A 13538-nucleotide genomic window follows, 5' to 3' on the forward strand; every position below is an offset into this window, starting at 1 on the left:
TTGAGAGAATGGGGAAGTTTGAGATTTTGGGGAGATGGTCTCCATTTTGGCCTGTTTTCTTGCTGGGTTTTGCTTTGGTAATAGGACGTGGAGCGCAGGGCTGGAGCAAAGAGGGTCATATCATGACATGTCGGATTGCGCAGGTAATCTTGATACCCCAATTTCTCTGGGAAGTGGGGTTTTCATTGTTTTCTGCTGCTTTGCTCCTCATAAACACCATTTAAATCGTATATTTTGAAATCGTAAATTCAAACGGACCTAAATCAATGGTGAACAAGAACGTTTTTACTGTTGGGCTTTGTGGGGTTGAAGGAAGCGTCAACTGGGTGTTTAAGAAAGTGCTTTTTCGGTTTTGGAAAGGGTCAATATTCGGTAGAAAAATTGAACCATGAGCCACCATTTTCCCCATAAATTGTCGTGGGTCTTTGGCACTTTTTCTTCATAGACTTTCCGTGAAGTTTCGTGCTTGGGTTATAGCTACTCAACTTTGAAGCGACAGTTTGCTTGTTTTAGAATTGATTTTTTTTCTTCTTCTTTTGGTCTTTTTGGGTCAGAGTTGAAAATTTGGTTTGATTTTTCCTCTTTGGTGTCTGATAAGAAATTGAATAATCAAACTTTGGACCTTGATTCCGTGAACTCAAGTTACCCTTTGCGTAATAGGACTCCTGGTTACTGTACACCAGGTCGTTCCTCGGTTCAGGGTGTGTCAATTCGTGTTTGTATATTAGGTTCGAGTCGTGTCGAGTCGAAACACTGGTATAAAGACTATGTAGAACAATTTAATTAAACCGGGTTAGAACTTAGATCCATCAATTCTAACCAGTTAATTTTTTCATGATAGGTTCGTGTCAGGTTTGTAAGCCGTATTAAAAATTATCATCCCCCGAATGTTGTGTATTGGGTTCGGGTGGTGTTGAGACATGAGTATAAGACTATATATAGGTTAATTATAACTCAATCCATTTAATTAAATGAGTCATATTTATCAACCTTAACCAGCTAATTTTGTGTTGGGTTCCTATCGAATTGCCGGTAAGATTTAGGCTACGAGTATTTTGATATAAAATTTATTTTAAGATAGAGAAAATTACTAGTTTTTGATTGTTTGGTTGAGAATCTTGAGATTGATCTGAATGTATATCGAAAGTATTTTTTGTTGTTTAGTTGGTATGAAAAATATAGCGTGGTGCAACACGACGGATGAGATGAGTATGGTGGATCTACGGTTGAGAGGGGGCGACAGATGAGAACATGTGATCGTGTCTAATGACAACAAAAACTCCAAACATATGCCATTTGTTTAAGGCTTTAAGCACACAAGACATAAGAAGGAGATCAATTAAATGTGTCTAGTTAATTTCCTAATGCCTAAACAAATGATCAATCTGGATTCAGCGTTATGTAACCTGTTTGTTGTCTGGAAAAAAGGTCAAACACTCCAAGGACTAATTGTACAAAATAAAAGGTAAATATAAATTTATTACCTGAGTAATAGCGTAATTTTAATTTACTCTATAGGTTTTCAAATTTAACTTTTAATTCCTTCAGTTTTTCAATTTAGTTTTTCAAAATCGTCTAAAACTGCTTACGTGGCATTAAGCACATTAAAGTTATGTCAGCATTTTGCCACGCTAGTTTATATATATATATATATATAGGGAAATAATTTTTCTACATCATATTACCTTACATCAATCCTACATCAAGATACATAGAATATGAGACTCATGTATGTGAGTTCCATATACGTAGGTCCCACATCCAATATGTCTTGATATATGATTGATGTAGGATAATGTGACGGAGGAATAACATATTCTATATATATATATATATATATATATATATATATATATATAAACAAAACAGAAAGAAAAACAGATCACGAGGGGCAGCCACCCTAACTGTTGGGGTGGCTGAGTTGTGAGGGAATCTTCTTCTTCTTCTTCTTCTTTTTTTTTTTTTTTTTTTTTAAAAAAAAAAAAATTAATAAAGTAAAAAAGTAATTTTTTAATTGACCGGCAAAAATGACGATGTGGCAATAATTAATAGGATTAATGTTATGCCAACAATTTTAGACGATTTTGGACAAAGTGAGTAAAATTTTTTTTTTAATTGTTGTGGCAAAAATGATGATGTGGCATTAATTAATAGGATTAATGTCACGTTAGCACTTTTAGATGATTTGGAATAGAATGAATGAAATGAAATATTCAAAAAACTAAAGGAATTAAGAGTCGGATTTAGAAACTCAAAGTAAATTAAAATTGCGCGATTACTCAAAAAAAAAAAAAAAAAAATTATATCTACCCCAAAAAAGAAAAAAAGAACGAAACCTTCTTGGTCTACATATTGTGACCATATATAACATAAATAAAACCGGCCAAGATATTCATTTAATAACTTTCACTGTAATGTTATATCAGAATATTTTTTCAAATAAAAAAAAAACTCTCTAAAAAGCATTAACAAACGAAGCTATCTTTTAGCCTAAATCGGCCAAGAATGTTCACTAATCAAACAATTAATCATGATCAGTACTTACTGCTACTTGATTTACAGGATCTTCTAGGGTCTGAGGCATTAGAAGCTGTTCGAAATTTGTTACCCCATAATGTTAATGGCGACTTGTCAGCCTTATGTACATGGCCTGACCAAATCCGGCATTGGTACAAGTACCGGTGGACAAGCCCACTTCACTTCATCGACACACCCGATAACGACTGCACATTCGGTTATGAAAGTAAGCCTAATGCTCATCAAAATAACTTAGATCTCCTCTTCTTTTTCTTTTAATCCCGGACACGTACACGACCGTCCGCAAATCCCGTGTATCAGTTGAGTGAGGACTCGAACAACAAACGAGTCGACCAGTTGAACTAACACTCTTGTGTCGTTTCTTGTTTAATTAGGGGACTGTCATGATCAGCATGGCGTAGCTGACATGTGTGTTGCGGGTGCCATTCAAAACTTCACTTCTCAGCTCGTGCACTACAAAGAGGGAAGTGCCGATCGTCGATGTAAGTAAAGCCAGTTTAATTAACAACTTTGTCCTCAGATTGTTTTGACTGCATGCATGCCATTAATTGGTTTGCTTCAATGCATGTTTTGATTTTGCAGATAATATGACTGAGGCCTTGTTATTCTTGTCACACTTTATGGGAGATATCCATCAGCCAATGCACGTTGGATTTACAAGCGATGAAGGAGGAAACACCATAAATCTCCGCTGGTTTAGGCGCAAATCTAATCTGCATCATGTAAGCCGGCCAGGATTATCTCAGTGTTTAAGTTTTTGAGACTCCATTGACATGATGATTATTGAGCAATCTGTATATATATATTGACGCCACAGGTGTGGGATAGGGACATTGTTCTAACAGCTCTATCAGATTATTATGAGAAGGACATGGACCTCCTCCTAGAAGCCATACAGGCAAACTTCACCGATGTAAGAATAAGAGTCCGTTTGAGTTTGTGGTTTCAAAAATAACGATTTGAAAACGTAATTTTTTAAGACGCAGGTAAGCGTTTGACAAAATCGCAGTTTAGCTAGCCTTTAAATTTTTTTAAGAAAAACACATATTGCCTGCGATTTAAAAACACAGATTTTCTACGTTTTAAGACCAGCTAGTTTAACTTTCTCACTTGCATTTTTTTAAACCAGATTCTTGCAGTTTTGAGATAAATTTAGTTGCTTTTGGTTATTAACTATATAGCTGCAGGGAATCTGGTCTTCTGATGTTACATCATGGGAGCATTGTGAAGATATTCATTCATGTGTTACCAAGTGAGCTCTCTCTCTCTCTCTCTCACACACACATATGCACTTTTCGCATAGAAAAATGTTTGGAGTTACAGACAATTCATATTTTATAAAAATCGAACAATAACGTCAGTTTATAAGGCCTAACAGCACTCGAAGAACACACAGATAGATCCGTTGTCAGATTAATTTTCTGACATGCTTTATTTTTTTGTTGACAAATATGGAGGTGGGCTGGAGAGAGCATAAACATAGCTTGTAAATGGGGTTACAAAGGAGTTGAATCCGGTACAACATTGTCAGGTATGCATGAAGATGTATGGGGTGATCGCACCATAATGGGAATAAATCATTCCATCAATAAATCATTATATTATATTTCTACATGAATGCAAACCCAATCCACCTCACAAACACCAAAGCAATTAAGCATGAAAATGGCATTAAAAGGAGATTATAAATATATAGCCTTATTTAATGTATTAATTGCATATTTTGTGTGCTTAATTACAGATGATTACTTCGACTCAAGGATGCCAATTGTCATGAAACGAATTGCTCAGGGCGGAGTTCGATTAGCTATGATTTTGAACCGCGTTTTTGGTGACTCCGACGAAGGATTTGCAGTACCAACTTGAGCCCGGCCGCCAACGTACCCATGACAGCTTTACTGTTCATCATATTTCTCTTTTAACCAATTTGTCCGTAGTTAATGTTTGTATTTAATGACTAATCCCCTAGGTTAGTCATTGACTAATTGTGCAACATATTTCTCAACAATATCATTAAATAATTAATTGAAATAATAAGTAAAAACACGTGATGGATGTACGAATTACATGTGTTTTTCAATTGACATGTTCATGGCATTCATCGACGAGATCAAACTGTCAACATTTTGGATCTAAATCGTGATTGGTGGTGAACCTTGACCAAGCTGATTCAGCTGAACTGCTGAAGCACATGGTACGTACATGCTCGATCAGAGCCAGCCGGCCTAGACGTCTGCGATGGCGTCAAATCGAAGAGCATCATAGGTCATAGCAAAGGTCACATATGCACTTTAGTGAAGCAACCATAGACCTACGACAAAAAGCGGCCCCCGACATCCTGGGAGACTATAAGACAACCGGTCCAACATTTGACACGTGAGGAAAATTTGCACCGTTGATCAGAGAGCCACAACCCACGAAATCTGAAACCTGAGTAATAACAAAAAATAAAAAATAAAAAATAAAAAGAAAGAAAGATCCTTAGCATTATTCCGAAACCCTTGACGCCGTCTCGTTTATTTTTCTATTCTTTGCGAGAATTCGTGACCTCTATTGGGCCCCACCACGAACATGGGTGGGGGCCACTGACCAAGTTTTTGAAAGGCCCCGGGCCCTTTCTGTCCGTTGATTTTTTCGTGACCCCGTTTTTGATCAAATCTTTAAATGGTGTAGGTGTGGACTTGATCGTCTCTGATCATCAGCGCTGACTAGGGTTTTGACACCTAGTCACGCTGTCAAATATGTTAGACCGAAAGGTCAAAACTGCCCTTGATTAGCCCATCAGAAAATATAAAATAAAGGGAACAGAATTGTCTTTTAGACTACTAAAACGACACCGTCTCTCTGTCTTTTAGAATTGCCAAGTGCCAGCCAAAAAAGCCAGAAGAGTCGATACACTTTCCTTTCCTCGAACTGTCCAACTTTCTTGCCATACAAGTCAGTCTAAGATCTTCTAGATTATTTTATTTGAGATATTTTTACTCTTTAACCCTTTTCTCACCTACAAAAGTTACATGTATGTAACACGTTATTGTGTTGGCCCATAAAGTCACGAACTTCGGCCTTCATATAAACACCCCCAACGTTCTTGGACACCTTGTAGAAAAAACCCCACAAAGCAAAACAGAAAAGAAAAGAGCTGCTGCTGCTGCTGCTGCTTCAAAAAGTAACGCCCTTTCTTCTTGGAGTTTTTGTTTTGGCTTTGAATGATGTTCTTCATGTTCAACGCATTCCTTATTGAATGTATCTATCTGTCTGAATTTTTCATTATGATTGTTAAATGGGGCTGTTTCTTTTTTGTAAATAATTTTTCTTTTCTATTCTTTATTCTTATGTGGAGGCAATGAAGGTGTTGTATTTTGCTTGGCAAAATTCTTGTTGGTGATTCAGCGTGTGATTTATTATTTTCTTCAGAAACAAAATCTCGCTTTTGCACTTCACCTTTGTAGTTATTGGTTTGTAAAATAATACTGCAATATCTTTCTCTCTTGTAATTGATTTTTCATGAACGAAGAATATTCCTCGTAGATGGGCCAAAGTTTTTATTTATTTGTTTATTTTATTTTCCCTTCTTTTCTTATTAAGTTGTTGAAAGCTTGTTTTATTGGGTGCTAATCCTTGTTCTATATCTTTCTGTTTGTGACAGGGGATTTGTGGTGCTGTACAAGGAGATTTTTTGATCTTTTTGTCTAGCTCTCTGTTTCTGACCAGAGCAGGTAATCTATGTGCATTGGTTGGCATAAGAGTCTCTAAAAATGCCAATTCTCTTTCAGCTCTTAAAGTTCTTGTTTTTTTTCTTCTTCTTTTCTTTTCATTTCTTTTGGGTCTATTTCAAAGTTGCATTTTACATGTGAGCAGCTGTGCCCGTGGTGAAGAGTCCTAATGACAAGGATTCATGCATTTTGAATGATTTGTTCAGGCTATATGTGGATCGGAATTGGAAGAAATTGTAATCCGATCCCATGTATGCTGCTTGTGAATATTGGATGGTCCCACTTTTTTGGACTTTGTGGCATCCTGGCCATTTATTACGTTTCTTAAAATGAATTAACAATTGATTGCATAAATTAGTCAGTTGTCAAATGGTTGGCATTATTATGTCAAGTAATGTTTGATGTAGTTCTGACCTGGGGAGTGGTCACCGTGTTTTCCTTTCTCCAAAATCAGTAAGTTGCATGGGATGTGCCTATTATAATTTAAAAGTATTTGGTGATGTGGAAAAGGCTTAATTTTGTGTACATGGTTCAGCTTTAGAATTCTACTAGAGATTTCTCTTTGTATCTGCCACCAGCCCGATGAACAAAGCTAAGCTGGTTTTTGTTCTTTTCAAGGAGTCATGGAAAGAATCGTTGTTATATACTAAAAAATATGCGTTGGTTGAACCAGTCCAAAAACATAGTCTTTACTTGCCTGCTGCATGCTTCGAGTTATCAAATCAGCTACCTATATATATAATTCTGCCTTTTGATGTTCATTCTATTATCGTTGCAATTTGCAAAGCTTATTTCTTTCATCTTCTTCAGTGTAGATTCAATAGATCAAACCTTCTGAATCTGGGTCTTCATATAAGGTCCAAAGGGTATCAGGTCTTGCTGTAAGAACTGGTATTCTCATCATGGCATTGGCAAGGGTTGCTAGAAGTGGCTTGAGAAGGTCAGGAGGCACCTTTGGCAGTTACAGAAATGAGGATGCATTCTGTGAAGGAGTATCCCCATACCAATGTTCCATACCTTCCCTTGAAAATTTCAGAGAAAACAGCAATATGTCACACTTCCACAGCCTCAAGCAGGTAAATCACATGAGCTTTTGGAGCAGGGGGATAAGGGTAACCCCACATTATCAATCGTCTTCTGCTGAGATGATTGCAGAGGCGTCTGATGCAGAGTATGATGAGCCAAGCTATGCAGGACTAGAAGCAACCAAGCCTGGTGAAAAGCCAAGGGTTGTTGTCCTTGGTACCGGGTGGGGTGCTTGTCGATTCCTTAAGGGACTAGACACCAATATTTATGATGTTATTTGCATATCACCAAGGAATCACATGGTCTTCACTCCTTTACTTGCTTCAACTTGCGTTGGAACCCTGGAATTCCGCTCTGTAGCTGAACCTGTTAGTCGGATACAGACTGCATTAGCAAAGAGTCCCAATTCCTACTTCTATCTTGCTTCTTGCGTTGGCATCGACTCTGACAAACATGAAGTGAGTGAATGTTCAAGTTTTATAATCCTTCTTTTAATATATTATTTATGTGTGCCTTTTTTTCTTCTTGTTCTCCTTTGTGGTTTGAGGGATGTGTAATAATAAACAGTCAATCCATATTTGTATAGCATAAAGTAATGCATACTAGTGCAAACAGTTATATAAATGGGAGAGGTTATTGGCAGAGTAGTTCTTCGTTTTCACATGTTAATGTCTACTCAAATGATGTATTTCCGTAGAAGCAACAAATAAACTTTGGTAATGACTGTCCCCTTTCTGCTCCTTAACCTTACCAACCATAGGGTAAAACACAGAAGATGGAGCACCAGCTTCATGGTTGATTATTGCAATGAAAAAGTAAAGGGAAAATACATGACTCCTCCTTGTTATGTCACATTCTGAAGTCATTGTAACAAATAATTTAATCCTGTTCTTTTATATAATCAGGTCTACTGTGAGACTGTTAGCAACGGTGGATTACCTCGTGATCCTTACCAGTTTAAAGTTGCGTATGACAAGCTTGTCATTGCTGCTGGAGCTGAGCCCTTGACTTTTGGAATCAAGGGGGTGTATGAACATGCATATTTCCTTCGTGAAGTGAACCATGCTCAAGAAATAAGGAAGAAGCTTCTCTTGAACTTGATGCTCTCTGAAAATCCAGGTAAGCATCAATCTGGCATTAGGATTTTTCAAACTCTTGAAGGTTTCTTTTTTGTTCTCCAGAAAATGGTTGAATTCTCAATTTGATTTCATTTATCACGCATCTTAAGCTTTCTCCTTTTAATTTACTTGAAGTTATGAAAACCAGAGGGGAGGCATTTTAATCAGTAGTTTACTTTTCACAAATGAAGTTTGATTTGAATGTATAATTTATTATTACAGGCATATCAGAGGAAGAGAAGAAACGATTATTACACTGTGTTGTTATTGGAGGTGGCCCTACAGGGGTGGAGTTCAGTGGTGAATTGAGTGATTTTATTATGAAAGATGTTCTTGAGCGGTATACTCATGTGAAGGATTATATCAAAGTCACCCTCATAGAGGTTCATATATGCAACTTCTTTCCATATTTATGAATCAATCTCATATGAAGAAATGAAGTATGTTGGAATTGACTGTTTTTTCTATTTTCTTCCTTGAACAGGCAAATGAGATTTTGTCATCCTTTGACATTGGGCTACGTCAATATGCAACAGAACACCTAACCAAGGTAAATTGGTTTGTTTTATGATATTCTTGAGGATGTTTCGCAAGTATTCAGGAATTATCTCTAACATTTGCAACTTCTGTGCCAGTGCGGTGTTCGCCTTATGCGAGGTGTTGTGAAAGAGGTGCATTCGAAGAAGATAGTTCTCAATGATGGGACTGATGTTCCATATGGTCTCTTGGTCTGGTCTACTGGCGTTGGTCCCTCCAAATTTGTGAAGTCACTAAATCTTCCCAAGTCCCAGGGTGGAAGGTATATGCATGAGCATTCCTTGACACTATATTTTCAAATTTCTATTGCCTTTACCTTCTTTGCTATTTATTATTGATGTTATAAATTAATGTTATCGAGTGTTACAGGATTGGTGTTGACGAATGGTTGCGGGTTCCCTCTGTGGAAGATGTATTTGCAGTTGGAGATTGTGCTGGTTTTCTGGAACAGACAGGGAAGCCAGTTCTTCCAGCATTAGCTCAGGTTAGATTATTTTTTACCTGCTGCAAATTCTCCATTCTTCGAGTCTGTCCTCTTTGCTCTCTGGAATTGCATATTTCACTTAAAAACTTCCCCCTAAAAAATCCCTTCTGTAAAAGCAGAGGCAAAGGCAAGAACTGGTTATTGCTAATCATGGCATGCTATTAAATGCTTTTGAGGTCAGTATTTTAAGGAATGGAAGCTGGGGAGAAGAGAGGTGTTATATACTAGGTTTGGGTAACTTGCTTTTGCTTGCCATGGTGGAGTCTTCATATAGACTAACCTGTCTTCTCTTGGGGATTAAAGTGTAATATAAGGTCCATGACTAGACTATCTTCTGAAAGTGGCCCTTTTGGGGAGAGAACCAAGGGTATGTTTGTTAATGTGTTTCGCCAGAGTGTTTTTTCTGTGACATAAAGGTAAATATAGTTTTGAGTGTTTTGTGTTTTGAGTTGTTTGCTAATATTTTTGTTTTAAGAACATATAACAAAAGACAAAAAACAAAGGCTCTGTTTTTTTTTTTTTTTGGTCTTTTGTTATATCTTAGGCAACAATCACAAGAGCAGCGGCACTCCAATTGAAACTCTTTCTTAATCAACTTAATCATTTGGAAACGCAACATTAAACTTTCACCAGTTTAATGTTAACTAACATGACCTTACTTTCCTACTCATTGGTTTATTGTGAAATTCCTAATCATTGACAAATTGTTATATCTTAGGCAACAATCACAAGAGCAGCGGCACTCGAATTGAAACTCTTTCTTAATCAACCTAATCGGTTGGAAACGTAACATTAAACTTTCACCAGAGGAAAACAATATCACCATTTGGTCCTATTGCCACAAATATAAAACGAATGACATGCTTTTTGCCTTCAATTTTCCAGATTATAGATTGCCCAGAAGATATAGGAAATAGGTTCATATTGAACAATTATGATGTTCATTGAATGGATACAGATGGTATCTGCTTGTAGGTTACCCCATATTAAGAATAATGATATTGCTTTCAACAGAGTATATTCCATTTCTCTTCTTCCTAATATTAAATTGTTGGATGGCTATTTGATGATTTAGAGAACATATCAAAGAATATAGATGCCTGGTTAACTGTGAAATTTTTTAAAGACCAATACTTGTAGAAGTATTATAAAAGAAAAATATGCTTTAACGTTCCCATTGTGGGATCAGGGTGTGGACAACATTTGGTATCAGAACTGTATTTCTTCTCCCTTTCCTCTTTTTGTGAAGGGGGTGGGTTACAAGTGTCTTGTCTCCAAAAACAGTGTTTGAAGTTAATGTTCTCTTAACTTCTGTGAACAGGTTGCAGAAAGAGAAGGCAAATTTCTGGTGGGGTTGTTTAACAAAATTGGAAAGCAGAATGGGGGCAAGGCATTCTCTGCAAAAGACATCCTTCTTGGAGAGCCTTTTGTGTACAAGCATCTTGGAAGCATGGCAACAGTAGGCGGTTATAAGGCGCTTGTGGACCTACGCCAATCAAAGGTAATCAAAAGGCTTTGGCTTAGCTTGGACTGCATAACATCAGACACTGAGCTAATTCTTATCCTATAGACTTGCGCATTACACTAACACCAATTTGATAAGCCCCTCCAATCTGTATTTTGTCAGGATGCAAAGGGCATATCTTTGGCTGGATTTCTAAGCTGGCTGATTTGGCGGTCGGCCTATCTCACACGCGTTGTCAGTTGGAGGAACAGGTTTTATGTGGCCGTGAACTGGGCAACGACACTGGTCTTTGGCAGAGACAACTCCCGAATAGGCTGATGGCTGTCGGCAAACATTTGTTTCAGGCTTTGAGCTGATGATTACCATTCTCTCTGCATTCCTTCAAATTTTGATCCCACAATTTGTGAAATTTTGCTAAAGCATTCAATTTAAGTTTGACCTTGGTTATCAGTTCTGGTTGGAGGTTGGTAATTGTGCAAGCAGAGCTTATACATGCGCATATTGTAGAAGCTATTTGTTGTTACAACACTACCATATCCATATCAATTCACTCTGAGATGATGGTCAATTTTAGAACCACTGAGCTTGCTGGGTTGCTTTTAGCAGAGTAGATTGGTGACAGGGGCAGAACCCAGTATACAAATCATATGTATGCAATCATCTTTTTGCATTCTGATCAAGATCGAAAGACTCAAAACCTTGTCTCCCTTATATGATTAGGGGTGGCAATTCATAATTCAGATCTTGTTGAATCATGTGAATAAGACTATATAGATCAATGGATTAGATCTGTCCGGGTTTGCGGTCATCTCTTGTACCAATTAAATTAAATTCCAAAGTTAATCCTACATCCAAGAACCGTGGAAATTAAGTGTCAAGGATAATGAAATCCAAAAAATCACAACCCAAATCCTGGATCCAAACGCATCCATAAGTCAACCAAAATTGAACATAATAAGAGATGATAACAAAAGAACAAAAGTTCCATACAAATCTACAAACTACAAGAAACCTTCTTGTACATGAACAAACTCTCTCTCTCTCTCTCTCTCTCTCTCTCTCTCTCTCTCCCTAACTCATCAAAGTTGGCTACAGGCAGCTGAATCAAGAAAAGTGAGCACCCCCGCCACACCTTCCAGCACGGCCAGTAAGAGAGAGGATAGAAGAGAAAGAGTGAACGAAGCCCAACACTACTGCCACCTTCACCTGGCCTCTCTTGGGGATCGGACGGCCAGAAAACCTCCGACACAAGTTTTGCCCGGTGACCACTTCGCTTCTTGCACCTGCCATCTCTCTTCTTCTTTGCTCAAAGTAAAGCCCTTCAAAGAATATCAAATGGGTAGCTCTCTCTACGCTGTATAGAGAAGAACAAAAGGATGGTTGAGTTTGGTTGGTGTAATGGTGTGGGTTTGCTTCTTTATATTGAGGAAAGTAAATGATTGCCCTTCATTTTTGCACATTTTGCAACACTTTCTGTTGGCCATCTCCACCCGCAAGTTGTCTCTTCCCCACTTGCCACTATTTTTGTTCATGTTGAATTTGACCCGAAAATTTCATTTTTATTATTCAATTCATTCAAAGCCTTTGATCTTGACCTTGAAAAGGACTAGGTGACAACTATTGCTCCGTTTGTTTCGGCGTAAAATGATTTTTGAAAAACGATTTCGGCATTTTCCGGTGTTTGGTAGGAGCGAAAATAATGGTCAACGAAAATCATTTTCGGTTTGACCGTAAAAGCTTCTTTAATTTTCGGAAAACGATTTACGATTTTTAAAACCGTAAATCGTTTTTCGAAATGAAACTCTTCGTCCTTACACGCATGTTTGATATCCGATCGTCAGAATTTAACAATTATTGGTCGTCGAAATTCGGTCGGCGTCGGAGTCCGAGAACATCCGGTCGCCGAAATCCTACCGGCGCCGGAATCCGGCCACGGGATGACCAAATTACGGCCGGAATTTGCCGGGATCCGGCCGGATCTGGACGGATCCGGCTATTGATCCAGCCGGATTTGGCCAAAACGGCTAGGATCTGGCCGGATATGACCGGATTCTGGCCATTTATCCGATCGGATCCGGAAGATTCCGGCCGGATCCGGTAAAACTTTTTCGCCGGAATCCGGCGACGACGACCGGACGTTGCCGGATTCCGGCGACATTTGCCAAAATCTGATTTTTGCATTTCGTAATTTTTTCGTGCGAACCAAACACCGAAAAATATTTTCAAGAAAATCATTTTTTCTGAAAATAATTTCGTCGAAATCATTTTACGACGGAAATCATTTTACGTTGAAACAAACGGAGCATATGTGACCACTTTCACTTTGTTTGTGCTTTGTGGCCATCATGTGGGGGCATAAAGAGTAGTTTTTTTTTTTTTTTTTTTTTTTTTTTTTTTTTAAAAGGATGTTAACCGATAAGAGTATATAAATTTTTTACTATAAATAGCAGTTCATGCGACACTTATTACGTTAACACTATAGATTATTACTTGACGGTCCACTTACCGGATAGGGATCTAAGTCTTGATCATGATGTAATATTCTTGCATTTAACAGTATAAATGATGTCACATCATTTAAATATTTTTGAATGGCATCATCTACACTCTTTAGATATAAACAACAGTAATTCCAACCATAAAATGATTCCTTTCCA

At 37.7% G+C, this 13538-nt stretch overlaps 2 protein-coding genes across 4 annotated transcripts; both read left to right on the forward strand.

Annotated features, from left to right (window-relative positions):
• Window positions 1-6: 6 nt before the first annotated feature.
• Window positions 7-4563, forward strand: LOC133869337 (endonuclease 1). Of its 2 annotated transcripts, none has more exons than XM_062306310.1 (8): window positions 7-143; window positions 2563-2743; window positions 2913-3020; window positions 3121-3260; window positions 3356-3451; window positions 3720-3790; window positions 3996-4069; window positions 4280-4563. In XM_062306310.1, exons 1-8 carry the CDS (start codon window positions 9-11, stop codon window positions 4402-4404), a joined length of 930 nt encoding a protein of 309 aa, XP_062162294.1. In that variant the 5' UTR covers window positions 7-8; the 3' UTR covers window positions 4405-4563. The 2 variants fall into 2 exon arrangements, with proteins under 2 accessions (XP_062162294.1, XP_062162295.1); XM_062306311.1 differs by having other exon boundaries at window positions 3726-3790.
• A 1022-nt stretch (window positions 4564-5585) lies between these two features.
• Window positions 5586-11457, forward strand: LOC133868423 (internal alternative NAD(P)H-ubiquinone oxidoreductase A2, mitochondrial-like). 2 transcript variants are annotated; one of them, XM_062305317.1, is made up of 10 exons: window positions 5586-5704; window positions 6185-6254; window positions 7062-7735; window positions 8183-8396; window positions 8618-8778; window positions 8880-8945; window positions 9031-9194; window positions 9302-9416; window positions 10738-10917; window positions 11044-11457. In XM_062305317.1, exons 3-10 carry the CDS (start codon window positions 7154-7156, stop codon window positions 11197-11199), a joined length of 1638 nt encoding a protein of 545 aa, XP_062161301.1. In that variant the 5' UTR covers window positions 5586-5704; window positions 6185-6254; window positions 7062-7153; the 3' UTR covers window positions 11200-11457. The 2 variants fall into 2 exon arrangements, with proteins under 2 accessions (XP_062161301.1, XP_062161300.1); XM_062305316.1 differs by having other exon boundaries at window positions 7067-7735.
• The last annotated feature ends 2081 nt before the right edge of the window (window positions 11458-13538 follow it).

Source organism: Alnus glutinosa, chromosome 5 (genome assembly GCF_958979055.1).
Source record: "Alnus glutinosa chromosome 5, dhAlnGlut1.1, whole genome shotgun sequence".
Lineage (NCBI taxonomy): Eukaryota > Viridiplantae > Streptophyta > Magnoliopsida > Fagales > Betulaceae > Alnus > Alnus glutinosa.

What these genes read in the sequence shown, in the direction of transcription:
- LOC133868423 (XM_062305317.1), top strand. Translation starts at nt 7,154, where the DNA reads ATGGCATTGGCAAGGGTTGCTAGAAGTGGCTTGAGAAGGTCAGGAGGC. An exon ending in TCGACTCTGACAAACATGAA is followed by an intron (nt 7,736 to 8,182) that starts GTGAGTGAATGT and finishes TTATATAATCAG; the next exon opens with GTCTACTGTGAGACTGTTAG. An exon ending in TCAAAGTCACCCTCATAGAG is followed by an intron (nt 8,779 to 8,879) that starts GTTCATATATGC and finishes TTCCTTGAACAG; the next exon opens with GCAAATGAGATTTTGTCATC.
- LOC133869337 (XM_062306310.1), top strand. Translation starts at nt 9, where the DNA reads ATGGGGAAGTTTGAGATTTTGGGGAGATGGTCTCCATTTTGGCCTGTT. An exon ending in CTGCACATTCGGTTATGAAA is followed by an intron (nt 2,744 to 2,912) that starts GTAAGCCTAATG and finishes TTGTTTAATTAG; the next exon opens with GGGACTGTCATGATCAGCAT. An exon ending in TACAGGCAAACTTCACCGAT is followed by an intron (nt 3,452 to 3,719) that starts GTAAGAATAAGA and finishes TTAACTATATAG; the next exon opens with CTGCAGGGAATCTGGTCTTC.